The 22,720-nt window shown below is 33.9% G+C and overlaps 1 protein-coding gene across 2 annotated transcripts in view; it reads left to right on the forward strand.

Annotated features, from left to right (window-relative positions):
• Positions 1 to 22,720, forward strand: part of LOC111047265 — an 83,765-nt gene that overhangs the window by 41,449 nt on the left and 19,596 nt on the right. For both annotated transcript variants that reach the window (XM_039432215.1, XM_039432216.1), the window contains exon 3: positions 16,670 to 16,799. In XM_039432215.1, coding sequence (XP_039288149.1) covers positions 16,670 to 16,799 — 130 coding nt within the window. The remainder of the gene's footprint in view (positions 1 to 16,669; positions 16,800 to 22,720) is intronic.

Here is a 22,720-nt window from a genome sequence, read left to right on the forward strand (position 1 = left end):
CCACTAGTCGGATCTTACACCTTTCTCGCTTCGATCGGTTGTCCACGAGTTAAGCCAGTTACACACACATTGATTTTTGCTCGTACGATATTTTGGCGTCCTTATGAATTCTAGCAGATCAAACGGAACTTGAAAAACATCATCTGTTTGACATCATCTGTTCAATGTAATAAGGACCATTTATAAGGACGGCTGAAAATCGAACGAACAAAAATCGATGTGCATGAGTATAGCTAGCCTCAGTCCAACATCCCTACTAACGTTTCAACTCGACTCTAGGCGTCTGACCTTGGGATGTCGGATGCGTTGCGCCTCCAGTTGATCCAACTCGTTCGGAAGGACATAGCCCATTCGACTGCTTTCGTCCGATGTCAAATCTAACATCGAATGTTGGACTTCAAGTTGGACAAAAAATCGGATCGGATAATGAATGGCTCGATATGAAATCATCTACTTATCTTGCTATGTGCACTTCAATCTCTTACTACCAGACATTCTTACTATTTGCCCCTCTCAACCCCATTTCTATTGATTTAACATTCGATTATTTACAAATCCTCTCCATAATAATTCATTCTCTCCCTCCAATCTCAATATAGATTTGCCATAATTTATAGGGTTCTATGTTTTTCCATCTACTAATACTGTCTCAATTTAACGAATATATTATTATTCTCCACTCCTATGGAGCCGATATCTCACTGGAAACAAATTCTCATTTTGCTCTTCGCAGGATTCTTTCTCCTTCTTTCGAAATTATTCTGGCATTTTCTTCTCACAGAACTCCATAGTCTTCTCAGTCTCCTCTTCTCATTCAACAAAATCCTTCTCCTCTGCTCTCTTCTCCTCTTTACAAATTCCATCTCGTTCCATACACTATATCTTACTCTTTCCATTCCCCCTCACCAAGATAATTTCATCCTCGTCCACTCTATTTCAGTTCACCTCCGCCTCCTTTCAATGTGAGTTAACAGCAATCTAGAAATGAACCAGTCGCCGCGTCTTCAGAACGAATAAACACAATTATACTTTGGAGCCCGTGCTTAGAAAATAGGCTGCGTCGGTCCTAATAAATCAAAAAAGGAGAAAAGAATCCATATAGCCTCTTCAATTGAACACAATCCCCCTTCTCCGCCCCTCCTTACCCACTCACACTTCTCTGAAGTAGAGATCTCTAAAATTTTCTGCAAATAAGAAAAAACCACGCATCTCGAGAATATCTGATGGGAGCTGAGAATTTCAAAGGAATAATAATTATCACTCAGCAGAAAACTGAAAGATATTTCCAACACTGATATAGACAAAACTTTTTCTTGGATTTCTTCTTCTGAGAGAGAGATTTTCGTTCTAGAGAATTTTCTTATTCATATCTCTGAATGTAACGAGATCTCATGCTTCAGAACTGGAAGTTTTCCTTTCACGATTGATAAGTAGATAATTGAATTACTTACAAGTTCATGATAGGCCAGCATTGATTTGAAATCTGGGTTAGACAAATTGAAAGTGCTGAGAAAATATTATTATGATGAGTGGAAGCCGGAAGGCGTTATACTGGAATCAAGTTCTATTGAAGTGGCCTATTGATTCATTCTATTCATTATCTGCTAAGAGTATTTTGAAACACCAAAGTTCAAATGATGTTTGTTGAAGTATGGATTCATATTTTCTTTTATAATCTAAAAAAAATTGAATTGATAAATTTATAATGTTGAATGAAATTAATGAATGATCCCCATCTTCTTTATCAATTCTTATGTAAACTAGAGGCCTGGATTCCAATGATGCAGTCCATGATTTCAATGAACTCAATCCTCTGTACCTGTAGGCAACTTGGAGAACCTATTCTGAAAGTTTGAAGACTGGAGGTGCTTTTAAGCACCTCCACACAGAGAGCCTGGAAACCTCCATTTTCATTTGGATATTTTTATTCACAAATCGCAGAAAAATTTCCTCAAATTTCTATTCACATTGAGTGAATCATGAAAAGCCACGATGCATTCTGTATGTTTCCTTAATTTCCATGTTTCATTATCAGTGACGTTTATTTCCATTCCACGATTTATATAGGAATATTCCTTGGAGAAAATAATTTCAGTGTTACATTATTCATCTTTCATTCACATTTTTTTGGGCTCAATTTCCATTCATGCAATATCATACTGATATTTTATTATCTCATTCTACCAATAAATAATTTTGTGTTAAGTTGCATACAACTTCTTAACTGATGCTTTTTTTGAGGGTGATGCCCGCCTAAAGTCTAGGCTTGTGCGTAGGAAAAGAGACGGATGATGAATAATACCGTTGTTTATCATCAAACAACTTCATTTGGAGTTGGTTTCCTTCTATATACTTTCTTTTTTTCATACTTGAATAAAAGAAAAGATGATCCAGTTCACAGCGTGAACGTTGATTATTTCCTATGCAATTTACTCATTCAAAACCACAATCTGTCTTCATTGTATAATATCATTTCATATTCAATCTCTCTTGGACATGTGAACTTCCATTCTCACTAAGACTCTACAATGAGGAGAGGATCATTGGAAATCATGAAGATTCCCTTTTCATGAAGAGAATCTTTCCGTTTTATTAACTTACATAGATTGAACAAGAACAGTCATGGGAATAACATAAATGAACACACAGATTCACACTGATAGCATACTAGTAGGAAGCTTGTCATCAACATTTAGCAAGACAATTTTCTCTACAACCAATATTGACATGAAAGAAGTAAAGTCATGAATATAATAATTATTGTTGATATACAGATTCACGATGGAATTCACAATTCATGATGATCGTATTATATTAAAAGTGTCATATTACATAATTATATTATAATAAAATCATTACTAGGAGCTCATCATAATCGAACAGCATCTAGTCAGGGGTTTCGTTCTACTAACATTTTGTGAACGAAAATATAATGCAAATTACATTGCAGAAAATGACATGAACTGCTGTGTCTTTGACGTTCCTTGTCTGTAAAGTGTTGTTGAATCTGAATAAGGCTTCATACTTCAAACAAATCCTGTCTGACCTAGAAGTCCTTCGAATTTCTAGCATCCATTAGCTGCAATACGAGACTTGTTTGGAAATGGTGGGTGCTTCACAATACACTAGATAGCGGCTCTTTTACCTTTCAGGGGAAGTTCAGTATATTGACCAAGCTCGTGAAAGATTCAGAAAGGTGCGATCCGGTTACTAACTTCATATCAAAAACGAGAATTCTAGACTCTTAACTCAAAAAGGTCCAGACTCTCGAATTCTCTAGTACTCTTGAGTAGTGGTATAGCTGCAATATCGTGATCGTAACCATTCTATGTGAAAAAGGAACAATTTATTAGCAAACAAAGCATCCATATTCCTGTTTCATGTTTCATTATCCCTGGAAACGTGCAATGACCACACAATTAATAATAGAGGAGATTCATGGCATTCTACTACAACAACAGACCACAATATTGTGTAATTGATTTTCCATATAGTATCAAAACTATGCGCTCATGAACGGAAGGTTTAGGAAAGTGCTAAAGGTTCCCAAGATAGAATTTTGATACTAATTGATGAAGTATCGTGTAATATACTACAGGGTGTACTGGATTAATAAGTTTGATGAAAAGAGGGTAGTTGAATGAATAATGAGAAGTAGAGTCTGTATGAGTGGATTAATGAGTGATTCTACAGCGAGGGCATGAAGAGTTTTAGGTTAAAGTTCGTTCTTCTTCTATTTGTTGTGAAGCAAAATGAAAATTTGAAAGATCTCCTCCTTTGTTTCTTTTTTCCTTCGTGGAGGCCTGATATTCAAATGGAATAATCGAATCTTAATAATAATAACTCAATAAGTCAGCTTTGCAATGATGTAACATTAAATAGTAGGAGTGAATCGCATTTATTATACTGCTCATAGAATGATACGAATTTTTATATTTGAACATTGCTGTGTGAGAGCATTCAGGAAACTCCTCAAAATAGCTATCTGATAGATAGAAATTTTAATCACAAAATAATAATAAAAGAAAACAATCTTGGAAAAAATGAATGGACCAATGCATATTATAATTAACAGATCGTATCTAAACAAAATGAAATTTAAACTGTGTGATTCAGCATTTGCGCTACGTCGAAAAACTTAATGGATATGGAGAAATGAATTTGATTACTGATTAGTTATATTAATAAGAGCAGAGGACTAGCCCAGGAAGATTAGCCGATAAAGGAGCCTTCTTGGATTGATTGGGAGAGAAATGGGAAAGATGGGACAAATGGGTAATATGCGTATAGTTCTGATAATACAAACTAACTACACTATTCATTGGTGAATTTCAATGATTATTGCAGTTGCATTAGGAAAGCTGAAATTCTAAAATAAAGCACGCGTAATTAGAAAACGTATATGGAATTCAATATTAATGTAATCAAATGGCATCCTCTTCAATTCTGTAATATTACAGTAGTATTAAAAATGACTTGAGGATTAATTCGTTCATGTTATCATAATTGATAAAAAATCTCCAGAGCAGGACAAAATTGATAATACCCAAGAAGCATATTAGTATGTGAAGAATGATTTAATTCATTCTTGATCACTTCTGATTCCAGTTTATGTTGAGAGCAAGCTCTCCCAGGAGATGAAGAAAACATCCATTCCGACACATGAATAACAACCATGTACTACATCAAAATCAATCAGCGAATAAAATTACTTGGAAAAATTACCAGAATAGAATCACAATTCACACAGTAAATGTTCATCATCAAAGATACAATTTTCAAATTATCTTCCCTTTTACGTCCACTGTGATTATAATTTACCAATACAAATAACTGTGTACCGTCATAGAATTAATCAACTGCTATAGTTCTATATAAACGTCTAGCTCCCATTACTGAATCACTTTAAGCGACTCCTAAATTGAATTTCAATCACTGCAAACAGCATTATTTGTCGAGTGAAATCGATAAAACAGCATTTCACGCCTCTTGAAAAACTTGCAGCAAATTTGTGTGGAAGGTGGTTGGTGGGAAGTGCCGCCTGGCAGCTTGTCTTGATGATTCAATTGTCTGGCTGAGGACGTACTTAATCGGATAGAAAAGCGGCGAGATTCTTGTAGCGAATAAATTCCTTTTCGAGTTGAAATTTAGTAGTCTGCGCGGAATTCAGTTTTGCGGAAGAAGTTCTGACACCGCGCTGCGAAGTTGGTAGTGCTTCCTACTCGCGTCAAGTTTTAAATCCCTGATAGATTTCACCACCGACTTTATTGTTTACCCAGAAACGCGGCGGAAACGGCTTAAAGTTTACCCGTTTCAAGACGCAATTACGAGAGCAGTCCGCACCTCATCTAGGGTTACAACCCGTGAAGGAGAAGGGTTACAACCTCTCCACCACCTCATCTTCTCACTCCTCCCTCACCTCATCATACCTCTTCCCTCTCTATTCCTTCTTCACCATATCCTGATTCAGCTCCATTCTGCCGCAAGTCTATGCGCGCACCAAACTTTAAACCTTGTTTCGTTGCGAACGACGACGCATCTTCTTAACCGCAGCATTCAATTTAATAGTTTGGCGCATGAGAATAGACTAGTGATTTTCGTTGGAAATATGCCGCCGCCTATAACGGTGGTGTCTGAATTTTTAATTATGGAGGAATTTTGAAAACGATGAGCTCCCGCTGTGTTTGTGTCTGCTAGGAAATTATGTAGCGGCATGAAATATTCTCGGGTTGATGAGGTCTCATTCAGGGTTCATGGAATAGTTTTATAATAATCTTAGAAATTTTGTAGCCGCATAGGAATCTTTGTATTGTTAGTTTTCTTGGTACAGTTACTGCGTAAGAGTCTAGTAAGAGTGAATTATCTGTATGGCTGAACATTGGAAAGTGATTAAAAACTACCAGTAGTTCAACGAATCCTCGTTGGTCCAGAGAGACCTCTTTTTGTCATTGATCAGTTGTATTATATCGAAATTTCCTCTATTTTAAAGATCATAAGCATCATAATATCTCTTCACAGTCTCAAATTCACGTTTCGTATTCTCTTTAAATGTACTATCCACCGAACTTCTATTCAACAATCATCTTGGTTATTATTTGTTGAAACACGCCGGCATATTAGCAGCGCAACAGTTGCTGTAGCCTGGTGAACTCATTTATCCGGAGCCAGAAACTCATAAATAAGTTATCCGAGGTGATGTAGGCTGGAGGGAGTGGAGAGTAGGGAATACCAGCTGTGGAAAGGGGAAGAAAAGAGGGGAAACACATGAACCAACACGTGCCCCCCCTGAATGGGATAGTCTATATCCATTGAATTATTTAAGAGGACAAAACCAGAAACAGCAGTAGTCACCGGGTAGGAGTTTTTATTATTCCCTGGGAAAATAAAAGTCTGCTCGATGTGAGTCTTGCTCTGAAATATTAAGCCAATTTGGCTTTTCTACTTTGTCTTTCTCTCAATTCCAATTCTTTTCTTTTCGGCGTAGGGTTCTCTCCACTAGTAAGGTTGGCATCCCTTTATTATCTTTTTCCTGGTATTGATGTGATACACGAATTTCCGCAGGGCTTGCTACCAATATGCGGAAAAGGATTGGCTCTGTTTTCTGTTCGATCTCGTTCAACTGATGGTTGATGATGGCAAAGATATTCTTTACTTTCTGATTATTCAGTATTTGAGTGAGTAGGTTTCAAATATGAAAAATCTCTAACGCAATGTTTTGCTATTGTACATTTCCTTTATTCCCCTGATAAACAGTCGCAGATAATAATCTCTATTTGAATTTCCATTATTATCATAAATATTTATATACTTTATAATGATGATCTCAGAATAAAAGTGTTCTTCACGACTCATATTCATTTCCAGCTAACTTTTATTAGAAAGTTCTGTTCCACATCATCATTCTATAGAGGATTTTTTTAGAACCATTGAGATAGCTATTCGAGATTGTGTGTTTTGCTATCTCTTAAATATAACCTGTTCACCTCAAGGTGAACCTGTTCCTAACGTGTGAGTGGTCTAGCTATATAAATTGAATAAGTTCTCAGTTTTCCCATGAGAAGATGAATGTTTGAGGTACAGTCATGTGCCACAGAAACATTTCCTTGTAGTTTCAAATCATCATGGTTGACATTTTATAACGCATCGTGGAACCATCATCAATCGAACGCATAAGTCTTTGCACATGTCAGCATCATCCTCATTAGAATAAAAAACATCATTCTTTGAAGAGTTCCATCAGATAATATTCCTTTCAATGGTGGAGTAGATGCTGACAGGAATTTGTTTGTACTAGTACAAGCAATAATAATTTCTAGAAGTAAATGCTGAGAGGAAATTGTACCAGTATCACAACAAGATTTCCTAGAAATAAAATTGGAATCATGTTTATTCATGACATGATAAAAATTTGTTTGAACTGTTTATTCATGGAATAATAGACATGACTAATATAAATAAAGAGCTATACTTTGTTTGTGTATTTGTTGATGTATTACGTATATAGGTTGACATGAGTTCATTTTCAACTGTTCATCGATTGTACATTTCGTAGGAAATTCATATTTATTCAAATAATTCATTGAATATTTTTAAATACGTTCATTACTAAAGTTCTTGTGTTGTTTTAACGTTCATCTATTGATATGCTTCGATCTGTAATTTGAAAAAATGTATTTCTCCGAGACTTTTGATAATGATAGAAATTTTAATTTGATCAGTATTTCGAACAACATGTCTATTTTTCTGATTTTTTGTATTGCAGAACGCGATTTTTCGAATTGTGCGAATAATATTGAATTTACTCATATAATACCGATTTGCAATAGAAATAATTCATTTGCTTTATCAGCATTAAACTCTAATTCCATTAGCAATGACTATTTGACATTTTAGCGATTTTCAAACTTCTGGATGTTATCTTCCCTGAACGCTCTGATAGTCAATTTTTTCCCATTTTTTTTTTTTGACTCCACACATTACGATATCTTGAGGAGCCAGATTAACTCAATGAAATAATGAATATTGTAGTTGAAATGAGTAGTCTTTTAGCGTACTTAACAATGATAACAAAGTAGATGTGTTAAAATTTGTAAATTGATAAAATTCTAAGCTTATTTGGACTGTGTCATCACCTACAAATTTGGAAGATAAATAGTACAAGCACTACCTTATTATTTTATCTACCAATTTTATTACGTTAGTGTTATTTGTATAATAAATGAGAGATATCAATAAAAAAATCCAAACAAAAGTTTAATTTCGAAATGTTCTGACATTCCTCCAACGATAAGAAGATCATATGGATGTGAATGGATCCTGAGACAATATTGTTGATTGATATTACACCCCGAAGTATTCTATGACAATAACCAATAACCATTTAATAAGATTTCTATCTCGTTTTCCTACATCTTGGAATTGAACATTGTTTTAAAATGAGTATTGCAGTGATGAATTCCAAGTCAGTTCCATTGTTTTAATGCTTTCCAATGGCGAGAGAACATTATCGAGGACATTGAATCTGACACCAAATTGACAGCTGAGAACAGAGTAACGAACAGAGAAGTGCTAACAGAATAACAAGGAAGTGAGAGCCTTGGCACAGGGTTATCAGTTGTCTTGTAGCTTTCACGAGAAAAGATTCCTTTGGAAGAATTTTCAACGAAGAGGTGCTTTGTTTATTTGAAAAATGAGGGAGAAATCTGAGACTCTGAGTTCTCAAGGAAAAACAGAATAGAGAATTATTCTCCAACATTTTCTATCTCCACTCATTTTTCCGGAGCGTACGTTATATGCATCGGAAGTAACATTACAACAGGATAAGGAAATACGTATCACATTTTTTCTTGTTCAGCCTCTACCAAGCTTATTATGTTTATCACATGGTTTATTATTAGTCTACATGGAAAATGGCCTTGACCTATTCATAGTTATGTATTACTAGTAGGTAACACGTGCTTCGCAAGGGTCTATTTTGAAACTGCAAAATGAAAACTTGACGTAATAAAAATTTTGAAATTTGAAAATAGGTCTATAACCATCCTCGGTTAATGAAGAATCTTTATGCAGAATTTCAAATCAATCAGTCCAGTAGTTCAGACGTGTAGCCCAGTCAATGAAGGTCCAAAAAAGCAGTTTCGATCCGAAAATTAAACAAAAGCTGAATTTCCCACCATCGATAGAACCCTCCCAGAGCGTCATTCTCCCAAAAGTCCCAAGAAATTGGGAAGAAACCTTGGAGCTTTCCTCCTCAGCCCACTAAAACATGTAAAATGCAGGTAAACACGAAAAATCAATTATCTCTGTAACCATTGACCACAAACAGTTCTGTTATATGCCATTCGATTCGTTACATTATGGACTACAATATTAGTGATATTCATTTTTCCAATAAAATTAACAGTTTTCTTGATAAAATAATATATAAATATGTAAAAATTTAGGGGGTTTGTGATTTGATTTTTTTGTTTTCTCCGATTAACTTCGAAACAAGTAGTTTTAAAGGGAAATGAGCCTCATAATTAATGTAGCCACTGTCATTGCAAATCCATTGATGTATATTGTTATGTATTTGCGACTCGATTTGACGCTGTGGAAGGGGAAACAGTCGACGCGGAACGGCGCGGCTGACTCTCTTAGCCATAGTAAACAGCAAACTGGAAATCAATTATCTCTGTAACCATTAATCGGAAAAAAATCTATGATATGTCATTCGATTCGTTACATTATGGACTACAATATTAGTGATATTCATTTTTCCAATAAAATTAACAGTTTTCTTGATAAAATAATATATATGTTAAAATTTAGGGGGTTTGCGATTTGATTTTTGTTTTCTCCGATTAACTTCGAAGCAAATAATCTAAAGAAAATTAGACAAATAATTAATGTAGCCACATTCATTGCGAATCCATTGATGTATATTGTTATTTATTTGCGATTCTATTAGACGCTGTGGAAGGGGAAACAGTCGACGCGGTACGACGTGGCTGACTCTCTTCACCATAGTAAACATTAAAAAAGCAGTAGTTGGCCTACTGCTTTCTAAGTTGCATCTTATTCACACTATGGCGCTCGAAACAATCAATTTTTTCTATTGTTTTGACATGCGATGAAACTAATTTTCACATTTTAATTCTCTAAATTCTCTAAAATCATTTTGTTGTTATATATGTGCTAAATCATGCATCTTATGACAGACAAAGATATTGTTTGCAACCGATAAAATATTCATACTATTACATAATATAATACATATTTAAAATATGTGTGTATGATCATGGTTCTATGCTAGAATTTATCATAAGCTATGAATGTCAAAAACTGAGATAAATCATAGATTACAATAGTGTTAACAGTGGCAATTTCCTGAAAAATCATAGCGTGCAGTGTTTGCTGTTTTCTACAGTTAATATTCTCCAAGCCAGGTTGATAATATACCTTCAGTTGAGCCAAATATATATGACGGCTGAGGCATAACAAATTTATACATTGGGCTTGTTGAGTTGAAACTTTCTATGATTCTCTCTGTAAAGTGGCTTATCTTCCGTTCTTACTAGTTGAATCTACATTATTAAGACAGTCCAATATGAAAATTCAGTAGATTCTAAAGATGAAAGCCATGCAAACATACAAATTAAGGAAGAGTAAGCATGCATAAAAAGTAGGAAAATCATGAAAGTGTTTCACATTTAACCACAAAGTACCCTACCGTATAAGATTAATTGAAAGATGATTCATCATCTTCTATTATTTTTGTTAACATATCGATTTTTCACCTCCACTCGCATCTTGTCATTCATTACACAAGGTTGGCAGAAGCTTCTCTTTATGACGATTAATGTTGATTGAAATTGATTCTGATTAGGGAACTAAAAGAATAGATCATTTTCTATTTGAAGCATTCAAATTAAATCTACTGAACATGATTTCTTATGACTTAGCATTCACAGATTTAGTTGGGTGAAGCTATTTGAAAAATGTACCTGATTATCAATTTCATGGTTTTTATATCATTTGTGATCATTGAAGGGTTGAAGTGATGAGTTAGTTCAAGTGAATTCTAGTACACAAGTATATTGTGCTTATAATGGGCTCTTCTTTATTTTCTATCGATGTTTTGCTCCAGTAGAGAAAATTTAAAATGTTGGTTTACATTTTATAAGCTTTTTATAAATAATATAAATTAACGGTAATATAAATTTGATAAGTCCAGTATTAAATCAATCGATGTTGATTTTCATTGAATCGATTTGTATCAATGTTACTTGCACTGTTTGCAATTCATCACTATTCTCTCAAGAATTCGTTTTTTATGAATTTCATGATCTGAAAATTGAAATTCAAATGCTATTTGGATGACGCTCACATTCCACTGGTTTTTTTACAATTCAATCCATTTGGAAGTAAAAGGAAATCTAAGTACCATTTGAACAGTGGATAATAACTTTGAAATTCAGTTGCTCAATTCATTTCGATTGATACTATCATTTGTAATCATAGTTGATCAGATATATGCATTGTATATATGATGTTTATCTTTCAGTTTGACTAATCTTCTATTACAGTCTCGTTTTCATTCATGAACATGATAATCCTAAATACGTTGATTACCTTAAAGATGTAGCTTATCTTACGTCGACTAATGTACAATACAAACAATTTTCATTAAACTACTATTATGATGATCATTGGAATTTCTGCCTGTGATTGAGAAAAAGTCATTTCATGAGCCTTGAAATTCGTACCTAGAAAAAGTTGCATTATTACTAGAATTTTTTTTTATTTTTACTATTTATTATAGGTACTGTACATTGATTTTTGTGATTATAGAGATCAACTACTTTATTCTGAATCAGGATAAGGATAAATAGGTAAATTGTGAGATGGGGATAACATCCATAGTTACATAGCATCAATTTGAAAGCTCTGATAATAATGATTTGAACGGAACTGCGATTCTGACTTATTGGTAATATTTGGTAACATTTGTTAATATTTGAACCGAATGTCTAACAAATTAATCTACTTTCAGCTTGAAAATGTTCAACTTATCAGGAGTACAGTGTTATCATAAAGTATCTCAGGTAGGCCCACCCTTTTTTTTTTTTGTTCACGTGATCTGATGATATTCATTCCATTATCAAGTGTTTAGATTATAAAGAGTGATGAAACAAGATAAAACACAAGAAAAGCTATGAAAAGAAATTTTGAATCTTCATTTTTCACAAAATAAGGATAAGATGAAGGAGTCGGACACATAATATAACATGAAACTTCGTTGAAAAACATCAATATCTGAAACTAGAGTTATCAAATTGTGTTACCTCTGACTCGTATGGAGAAGGCACACTTCAAATATAATAAATGCTGTGAGCAAACAACGAAATCCTGATTGTCTAATGCCAAAACAATAGACACAATTAATTGTTTCGAGTGCCATAGTGAAAATGAGATGCAATGTAGTAGTATTATTCTGTTTTCTATGGTGAAGGGAGTCAGCCGCGTCGGCTGTTTCCCCTTCCACAGCGTCAACTTGAATCGCAAATACATAACAATATATATCAGTGGTTTCGCAATGAATGTGGCTACAATAATTATTCGTCACATTGTTCTTTAAAATTACTTGCTTCGAAGGTAATCGGAGAAAACAAAAAAATCAAATCGAAAAACCCCTAAATTTTTACATTATATTATTTTATCGAGGAAACTGTTCGATTTATTGAGGAAATGAATCCGACTAATATTGTAGTCCTTAATTTAACGAATCGAATGACATATCATAGATTTTTTTCCAATTGATGGTTACAGAGATAATTGATTTCCAGTTTGCTGTTTACTATGGCTAAGAGAGTCAGCCGCGCCGTTCCGCGTCGACTGTTTCCCCTTCCACGGCGTCAAATCGAATAGCAAATACATAACAGTATGAATTTTCAATGAGAATGGCTACATTAATTATTCGACTCATTTTTCTTTAAAACTACTTGCTTTGAAGTTGACCGAAGAAAACAAAATAATCAAATCGCAAACCCCCTAAATTTTAACATAATTATATATTATTTTATCAAGAAAACTGTTAATTTTATTGAAAAAATGAATATAACTAATATTGTAGTCCATAATGTAACGAATCGAATGGCATATAATAGAATTGTTTCCGATCAATGAGTACAGAGATAATTGATTTTCCGTGATTACCTGCATTTTTCAACTTTGAGGGTGGCTAGGGGGGAAAGCTCCAAGGGGATTTCTTAGGACTTTTGGGAGAATGACCCTCTGGGAGGGTTCTATCGATGGTAGAAGATTCAGCTATTATTTAATTTTCGGATCGAAAAAACCTTTATTGACTGGGTTAGTGATGATGTGTCAAACATAATTTTCCCACATCACGAATGCTACAAACGAAGGCCAATGATAGGCCTACAACATGAAGACTATGTCCATTTCATTTGTACTGGTGGCGAAATTTTACATTAAAAATAATTATTTGATAAAATCCAAGTTCAATTGTAATGAAAACAAATTCATTCCAAAAATAATTGATAATAATACGTTTCGAGGGAAAAAATTAAGAACAAAAAAATTGGGAAGCATCGGGATACGAACCCAGGAACCATCACTCCGTAAGCTAGACTGCTGTTCGAAAATGATTAAGATCTCCAAATTGTAAACATAGATTCTAAAAATATCAATGTCGTGCACCTGGAAGCCCAAATTTCAATTTTCCTTCTAGATTTTTCAGAATTAATGTTCAAATTCATTTATGCTACCGTACATGAGGTTCCATAGCCCAAAGTGTGTTTTTATGAGGAGGTTTTAATGCCGTTACAAGACAAATCTAGAAGGAAAATTGAAATTTGGGCTTCCAGGTGCACGACAGTGATATTTTTAGAATCTATGTTAAAAATTTGGAGATCTTAATCATTCCCGTTTTTCCGGTATGCAATACACAAGTTGACATGTTTTGATGCGAACAAACGAACAAACACAACCCTACTCTCTCTTATTATATAGATATTGCTAGGTGGAATTCATGACTTATAATGGAAATCATTTCGCATAGTTATTTGATAGAATTTATTGTATTTTGTTATGTTAAAAGTGAAAAAATGTGCGAGTTGATGAATTGTGAAAAGGGAGAACGTGTGTGGTATGTAAGCAGGATCATTTAGTTATTCGCGGTCCAATTTAAAATTCTACTCTTGTCAACATTGTTATCATGAAAACTGAAAATCAAATGACTCGAATGATTGCCTTTTTTGAAATGGATGCGATGAAATCATGAATTTCACCTGTCATGTGGATTGCAAATTGTTTTAACTATTTGTTTTGTAATAGCCTCCATTCTTATTGTAATTCTGTAATGTAATATGTAAGTAATAAATAAGTTGACTGTTTACATTACAATTGACTGTAAAAGTTCATTTAGGCAACGCCTTTGTCTTATTGCAAGGGTAAGAGGATGGAGAAAGTTACAATGAATGTTTAAGAAGCGCTAAAACAATAGAAGGTGAATTGAAGTGGATGAGCGAGAAACACGAGTGAGATGGGACCAGATTTCTTCCAGAAAATATGAAGGAGGTAGATATAGAGGAATTGTGAATGAAAAGAAAATAATGATCAGGGATGTGCGAGAGTCATGAGAATTTATAGAAGGAAAGAGAAAGAGGATGAACAGACTGGATAAGGGAATATGACGAAACAAAACATCAAGTTGACAAAAAGTATGAGAAGAGAGAGTAAGGCAGAGGAAAGAACAAAGAAGGAGGTTCACTAAATGTATGTAATTTATAGAAGGAAAGAGAAAGAGGTTGAACAGACTGGATAAGGGAATATGAAGAAACAAAACATCAAGTTGACAAAAAGTATGAGAAGAGAGAGTAAGACAGAGGAAAGAACAAAGAAGGAGGTTCACTAAATGTATGTAGAGAGTCAGTGGAATGATGACAAATATTAGAAGCAAGGGCATTAAAAGAGGATACAAGTGAAGAAGACAGATGGAAAAAAAGTAAGAGTGGAATATAGTAGGAGATACAAGAAGAGTTTAATAGGAAGAAAGGCGGGATAGAAGATCAAAATAGTAAAATAAGGGAAAGGCGAGGAAAGATGAAGGGGGATGAATAACAGACATAAGGGATCACAGAAGGAGAGAGAGCGAGTGAGTGAGAATGATGAGTAAGAGAGAGGGTGCGTAAGAGAGAGTATTAGTTGATTGTAGGGGTGGCGAACTAGCATCAGATGTGTCCTTGTGCCGAATTGATTACATTAGAATCCTCGCAGATCCAATGATAGCAGAAGCAGCAGAGCCCGTCGCCTGTTATCTATTTAACGTTCCTCTTCTCATTGAACAAGCTACCGACGATAAAATTCGAGCCTATGTCCTGATCAATTACTTGAAACGGGTTACTGTACACCAGTTGCACCAACTTAATGTGCCATGCATCTCTCAATGAACCCGGACCCGTTTAGCGATCCTGGTTTGGCACGACCAATCTGATCCAACTCATCAATTTTCACGACCCAGTTCACGTGCAAACTTTGTGAGACACGTTGAAAAACTCGTGTCTATTGGATTGATTTCTTTCATTCTTCGTTTACTCAGAAGATTTGTAAGAACTACTAATCATATTGGAGTTTTAAACTCTATTTAAATAGTTTGCATCAATGTTTGTTAGTTGTTCCTCCCACATTTATGTGACTCGACTCTTCTCTGCTATTTCATCTTTTATCGATTGATCTTTCTAGTTAATCTTTCTCGATTATAAAATATTCAAATTTCAATAAATTCTGCCGCATTTCTATTGAAATTTGATCAGCTCAAAAACAAGTGTTCAAGAAAAAAGGTATTGTCAGAGGACACTTATGCTACACAGATTAACTCATACTTTTTAATTCATAAAACTTGAAACTAAAACTCGAGCTCAAGATTGTTTTATTCTATGGAATTGTGTAGATAATTATTTCTTGTGGGTTACCGATCAGTGGAGCTCTCATTTCTCTTTTCACTGACATTCCTTTAGAATCATCTGGGGTATCCCAGCAAAAAAGGACTAAGAAAGAGAGGGGTTTTCCTGTTTTATTTGAATAGTCTATAAAAATCGTTGGTTCTCATTCTCAGAGCATCTCTACAAAATAATATCACACATCTCCAGAACGGCATTGAGGCTTACCAAAGATTCTTGATGTTGATGATACCATTCATTTTAGAATTACCGGGACGCTAGAGAAGTTTCTCTTGGGAAAACTTCCACATATGTCTAGCCATTTTCAATGTCATGTGCATAAGCGAATGATGGTACAATTTTCTCATTTCAGTTATTCGATTCATTGGTACGGGTACAAATCATTGTTTGAGGAAGAAGGAAAATTTAAGTCAAATCTTTCTTTCTCTCAAATTTTTGTGAATAAATTTATTTCGTTACAAAGAAGGACTTTTCCATTTTTTTTTGGTGAAATCAAGTTCAATTTTCACAAAAAAAGTCTTTCGGCAAATCAAATATTGTCCATGAGACTGTTCTCAACTTGTGTTAAACTTGTGATGAAAATCACAATTGAATCTTTTTTCCAAGGAATGGAATAATTATTGGATTATCTGCCTCATGCTACTTGCTATGTTTGCAAGTGTTTATTTCATAAGTGAATGAAGGAATCAATTGTTTTATTGTTTCAGCTCCAGAGAAAAGACTGGAAGTAATGCAGGCACAGGCTGAGCAGGACGCAGTGAACATTTCATGTCGTGCTCAGGGTCTATTTCCTGAGCCGAAAATGTCACTCTACAAAATTACCGATGCCGACCAGAGGTAGGTCTAAGTGAATTCAGAAATAAATGTGTTTGCTCATCCATTTCAGGTCTGATATTATAACTCACTCCCCAACAAAGCTAGTTTGATAATGATAATTTTCTGAGCTTTTACCAGAGGGGTGATCCTGTCATTAATGCTGTCTTCGTTGATGTGCTGTTGGTTATTTATGCATTATAGTCTAGCTCTGAAAGAAACTTGATAATGAGAGCAGATTATTGATATGGAAAGATACTCCTAACTGGTTGATCTGTTGAAAATTGAACCATCATTGATAATTCATGAGTAACAATTATATACATGAGTTTGTTACATGATTGATCATCAAGTAATCAATATTCATAATACGATTGTTGTTTATTGCAGAAGATCGTTACACAAGACCATTATGATGAGGGAAAGACGCATTAGTATTCTGCATTTGGAAAATAGGTGTAACAATAAATGAAAGATTTTTCAAATGTTTGATCTTTATAGGCTGATTCTCTGGCATGTTACTTATTCCCCAGATATTTGATTAAAAAATTCAATAATTGAACAATATATGTTCCACCAAATTGATTGATTCAAATAATATACGATCCACCATATTCTTGATAGTTATGACAGAATTATAACACATTTAAAAGTTATAAAACATTATATAACCCAATATTCTTACTCATATCTATGTTGACAAGAAATATGAGATTCGGTACTGACAGTGAACAATGGAAAATTCAATCAAGTCTGCGGAATACTGAAAAGATATCACAGGAACGAGGAGGGTATTTTTCTGTGAAGCTGTTAGCATAAATATGTTGAGCAATCTTGTGAACGTATATATATGAATGACTGGAAAGAAGAATATTGAGGGTGGAGAGTGATAAAATACGCGGAAAAGGAATCGAATAGATTGCGGCAACTGAAGATCTGGGAAGAGTGAGTAAGCGAGAAAGTGAGAGAGTCATCATTTGAAACTTGAGCTGTCGCATTGCGACTAGCATCGTCAGAGAAAATTGTCTGCGATAAAAACAAAGAAAATTGGGTACAGATGATATGACAAGGTCAGGTCTCTCTGCATTTCTTTACGCTGAATTTTTAAATTGTGCTGAGTTTCCAAGTCTGAGGGAGCGTTTTACGTTCAAATGTGATAGACGTTTAAATAAAATCGGTTTGTTGTAATCCACTACATATAGATAATATATATCGGGACTATTTTACATGACTTGGTACAGCAATTCTTCCTCACGATTATTATTCATACCCAGATAATAATCATGATATATCTACACTCATTAATTAATTATATCATTCAGGAGTGAAACAAATGATACTAAAATCATTCTCATTATATGCTTTCCAGTGAGATAAACTCACTCAAGTATTCGAATAAGTCGATGGAATCTCAACTTTTCAATGAATAAGGTGAATCAAATGATAATCATATTCATCCCATGCTCCCTTGAATAATTGTAATATTATGCGATTGCAAAGTTGTAACCTTGAATATTGTTTCTTGAAGATGTAACCTAAAAAGTGTTTCTGAGAGGTGGAAAATCTCAATGATGTTTCTTCCAGACAATAATATTTATGAAGCGTAAAGAGCTTTCAAAATTTAATTCCATATTGACTTAAAAATATTGAAAAAGTAGATAAAATGTTTTTGACTGGTTCTCTCTTCCAATTTGCTTGGTATGTATCGTGTATCGGATAAATAAATTGAGCACACGTCAGCTACAATGAAAGTTGTAAATAGAATTTTGCAACAATTATAATAGGAGGAAAACTGGTTTTATGCTGAACTCCGATGATTCGTTGAAAATAAGTTCCTGAAAGAAGTCAGGATTTTTTTAACGATTCGCTGCGAGAGTGGCACCGTGTTTACCATTAATTACTGCGGAAAATGGCTTGGATTTGGTCTGAATGTTTATAAAACTGGCATCTGTTTTGCCTCAGCGGACCGATTTCATCACAGATGCACACTACACAGTGCATACGGCATTGACAGCTTCCATTTAGTTGAGCTCATGGGATGACTTGATTTGCCACCGAATACATTTGATTCCGCAAACATTTGTCCACTGTCAATTCCCACTTGCAAAAAACAGGAATTTATAAAACGCTCTGAGTGCTTGATGGAAAATGCAAGTAGTTTTCTCGCATCGTACTGCGCCGTATGGATCAAGAGTGGGTTGGCATTGCAGGAGTTTATCTACGTTGATGGATATCAATTTAGTTGTACAAATAATGAAGCATGCCAAAGTTCCAATCAGTTTATCATTGATTCCGATCCGAACGATGTTCCACCATGGTGCATATTGATGGGAATTGTTGTATGAGTATTGGAAATACCGAGAAATTTAGAGCATCGAATTTTGATTTTACTAGGATATCAAACATTTTAGATTTTTTTCATTTGGTTTTCACTTGAAATGAAGGACTTGTTCAAAAGAAAATTAATATTGGAGTAGGACATGAATTGTGAGAAAACTGGAGGTAGATGTATGACAATATAATTATTCAGACTGATACAATAAAGTATCCTGGTTCAAGGAGTCTAAATAATTAGAATGAGAAATATTATTTTCTCAAAGTGGGCATAAGCTGAATCAAGTGCGTGAGTCAACTGAGGTGAAGTTCACGCTCGAAATCATTTTCTCACACTCGATTGTCTTTAATATTTGTGACGACACGTTTTACATACAATAAAATAATTCAGAAAAAGCAAACTATCTTAGATAGAATTTTGGAACTGAGGAAACAGCTAGCCTAGTCAAGGTAACATTCTAATAAAATTGAGTCTTCTTTTTGATGATAAGTAGTTGTACTATCGATAAAGCGATAAGAGTACCATGAAAAATATAATTATGCACTAGTTTGAATTCTTTGGCAGAAGTAAAATATTATAAAACCACTTAATCTGTTTATTGGCAGATCCAAAAATATCTACATGTTCTGAGGTTGGAATTATTCTTATTATGATTTAGCAAGTCAAATGATCTCAGATCAGCCGACAATTTATTTGAGGTATTTGCTATTGCAAATCGACTGACCGACCACTCAACTATTATGGAATGAATATATTTTATTTTGATAATTATATAAATATTATAGGTGAGATAATGGTTTATATAATTGAAAAGCAGTGATTATTATGTTATTTGAATATTTATTGGTATTCAGAAAATATGAAAAAACAAGAGTGTACAGAGCTAACATAAAAAGTAAATTTAGTCATTATTAGCATACATTAAGATTCATTTAATTGGAATTCTTATGGTCTATTATGTAATTTATTTGAGCATGAACTTATTCATTATTGTGTAACAAAAAGCTGAGGAATTCCTGAATCCTAAACAGCCAATCATATCATGTCTTACAAAGACTAGAGAACCAATCAGACGAGGGCTTACAAATTTTAGAGGAAGAGATGAAAATTTTTCTAAGAAGATCTCTCTCTCTGGCTTGTGATCTCGACTGATACGGCAGCACATGAGGATAGGGTTAACACATATTACAACGAATCTATGATAAATACTGAATGTATTGAAAACAATCCCAAGGGAAAATTGGAAACCGTCAATGATTTGGAAAGAAAGCTGAGTTAGCACTTTCAACAAGCTTTTTCATAACTCGCTTATTAGACCACTTGAAAATTTCAGTTGCCACTTTTTCTGACTCTCATAGCAATCTTAACAATTATACTGTAAATGATTATCTAATTTAAATAAGAAAAAAGTGTATCGAACAGCGTTAACTTTAACAATTATCAAAACTCCTGCAATTCACAAGCACAAAGAATGTTGAACGATACAATAAGTTTGATGTTTCGTAAAAAATTAATTCTCATGTATTGAACCTTGAATATTTACAAATAACAAATGTTCTAATGTCATATACCCAGAACATTGATTCAATAATTTAATAGAAAGTCGTGCGCTCCTCATGAAACTTCGATGTATTCCAAATTTACTGCAAATGTATTCGAATTCATCAGAACTGTATACCATGGAATACGAAAAATCCTCTCTTTTTTGAAATGAAAAACTGAAAATCCAATTACTGGAGCAGTGAGTGCATCAATGAACCGTTCAAAAGCACTATAAGTGCAGGCGTTATTGAAAAAGTGAGGATTATATTTGTGATGCTACGATGCATCTTGGTGTGCGTAAATGATTTCATGAGAAATCACTGGAACATCACTTTGTTCGAAAAGAATCAAAGCTGTTCAATGAATGGGGTTGGTTACTGCGAATCCACTCACTAACACTTTATTTCAGAGACAGGATACTGGTATTTATATGGAAATTTTTTCTCTCATCCGAATACCACTAGAAACTCCACACCACTATTCTGTGTATTGAAAAGTTAAGCTCAATTTTTGATTTTTGAATTCTCTGTGAATTGGGATCAGCTTAAATAGTTATTATAGATTCACATAACTGAGAATAGAAAGATTCATGTAACGTTAATAGGAGTGATATGGGCTTAATATTACGGTATTTCAGCTTGTAGGATCTTGTTCAAGAAATAATAACAAAATAATGATTCAATGAATATAATCAACTCGGTTTATCATGCAGTTTTTCTTCCAAACCCTTATCTCTGTTACGTTGCACTTACTATTCAATTCTCAATAGTTGTTTTCTTGTTCACTACGGTAAGTCTGGGAGACTTTATACCAATTTTAGGGAGTTGAAACTTTAAATAGCTTGCAATCGATACTTAAGTTGAAACGAATCTCTTCTAATATTTTTCATTTTATTCTGCAATGTATACTCTGCAAAAGATACTCTTTTATTTTCCATAGTGGATAGTTAATATTGACTTACATTTCAATGAAGATATCATTTTATAAAAATGATGACCACAGGTTGGGGTGATTTTGTCTCATTTAAAAAAATATATGGATTCGAGTTCATTTTCAAGAGTAAGACAACGTAAAACACTGTCAACCTTGAAAATGAGTGATGACATTTGAAACTTAAAATGAAATCCAATTAGAAAAATCACAAATCATATATTGGAAAATATTACAGTGTCTGCTGCCCAAAGATCTTTTGCAGCTTCAAGACATGCTACAGCTTGTTAATTAATTATGCAGAATCTGCAAAAAATTAATATTCAGAACCTATTAAATTCGAGCAAGCTGGATATTTTGTTTTATAAGGTGAAATACGTGATACTTACCATATTTTGCGTTGCATTTGCATCATATCTTGCGTAGTAGCTCTTTATACCATGGTAAGATTAGCTTCAAACGATCATCATTATCCATTTCCATATTGAGCTTTTTTAAATTCAAAATTGGAAATGTATGTAATGTCTTGCTCCAATGTGGAAATTAGTGAAGAATTGGAGAATCTCACATAACCTTCATTTGGACAATTAATTTTACGGATGAATAGAAGTTTTGGACTGTAGTTTGTTCCTTTGTCTCTAAGTTGATTATGAATCATAGAATGAATAAATGAATACAATAATATAATAATTTTTATAGTGAGTAAAAGTTACCCCAAGTTTAATCTGATTGTATTCAACTAGTAACAGGATCTTAGCCAGTTCAACTATGGTTATTATGGATACACCAATTGAAATATGATAAAAACGCAAAAAAATGATAAAAACGGAATCACAAGATGAAGCAAGCAAATTTTTCTTATGTTGATAGTTCAACTATATCGAAATTACACAAGATAAAGATTTTAGAACCTCGACAATGATTAGGACTACGGATATCAATGTTGTATATATCGATTTCGGATGAGAAAGATCGCACGATCAGAGATAATAGGTTTGAATATTTTTGCGGGAGGTGGGATAAAGTCACCCCGGTTGACATCACAGTTGTATTTTTACAGACTTGATTTGAATGAAAATACTCATTCATTGTCATTCTGACAATTGTCATTGTCAATTTTCCAAGTAGAATATTCATT

The sequence above is a fragment of the Nilaparvata lugens genome, chromosome 7 (assembly GCF_014356525.2).
Source record: "Nilaparvata lugens isolate BPH chromosome 7, ASM1435652v1, whole genome shotgun sequence".
NCBI lineage: Eukaryota > Metazoa > Arthropoda > Insecta > Hemiptera > Delphacidae > Nilaparvata > Nilaparvata lugens.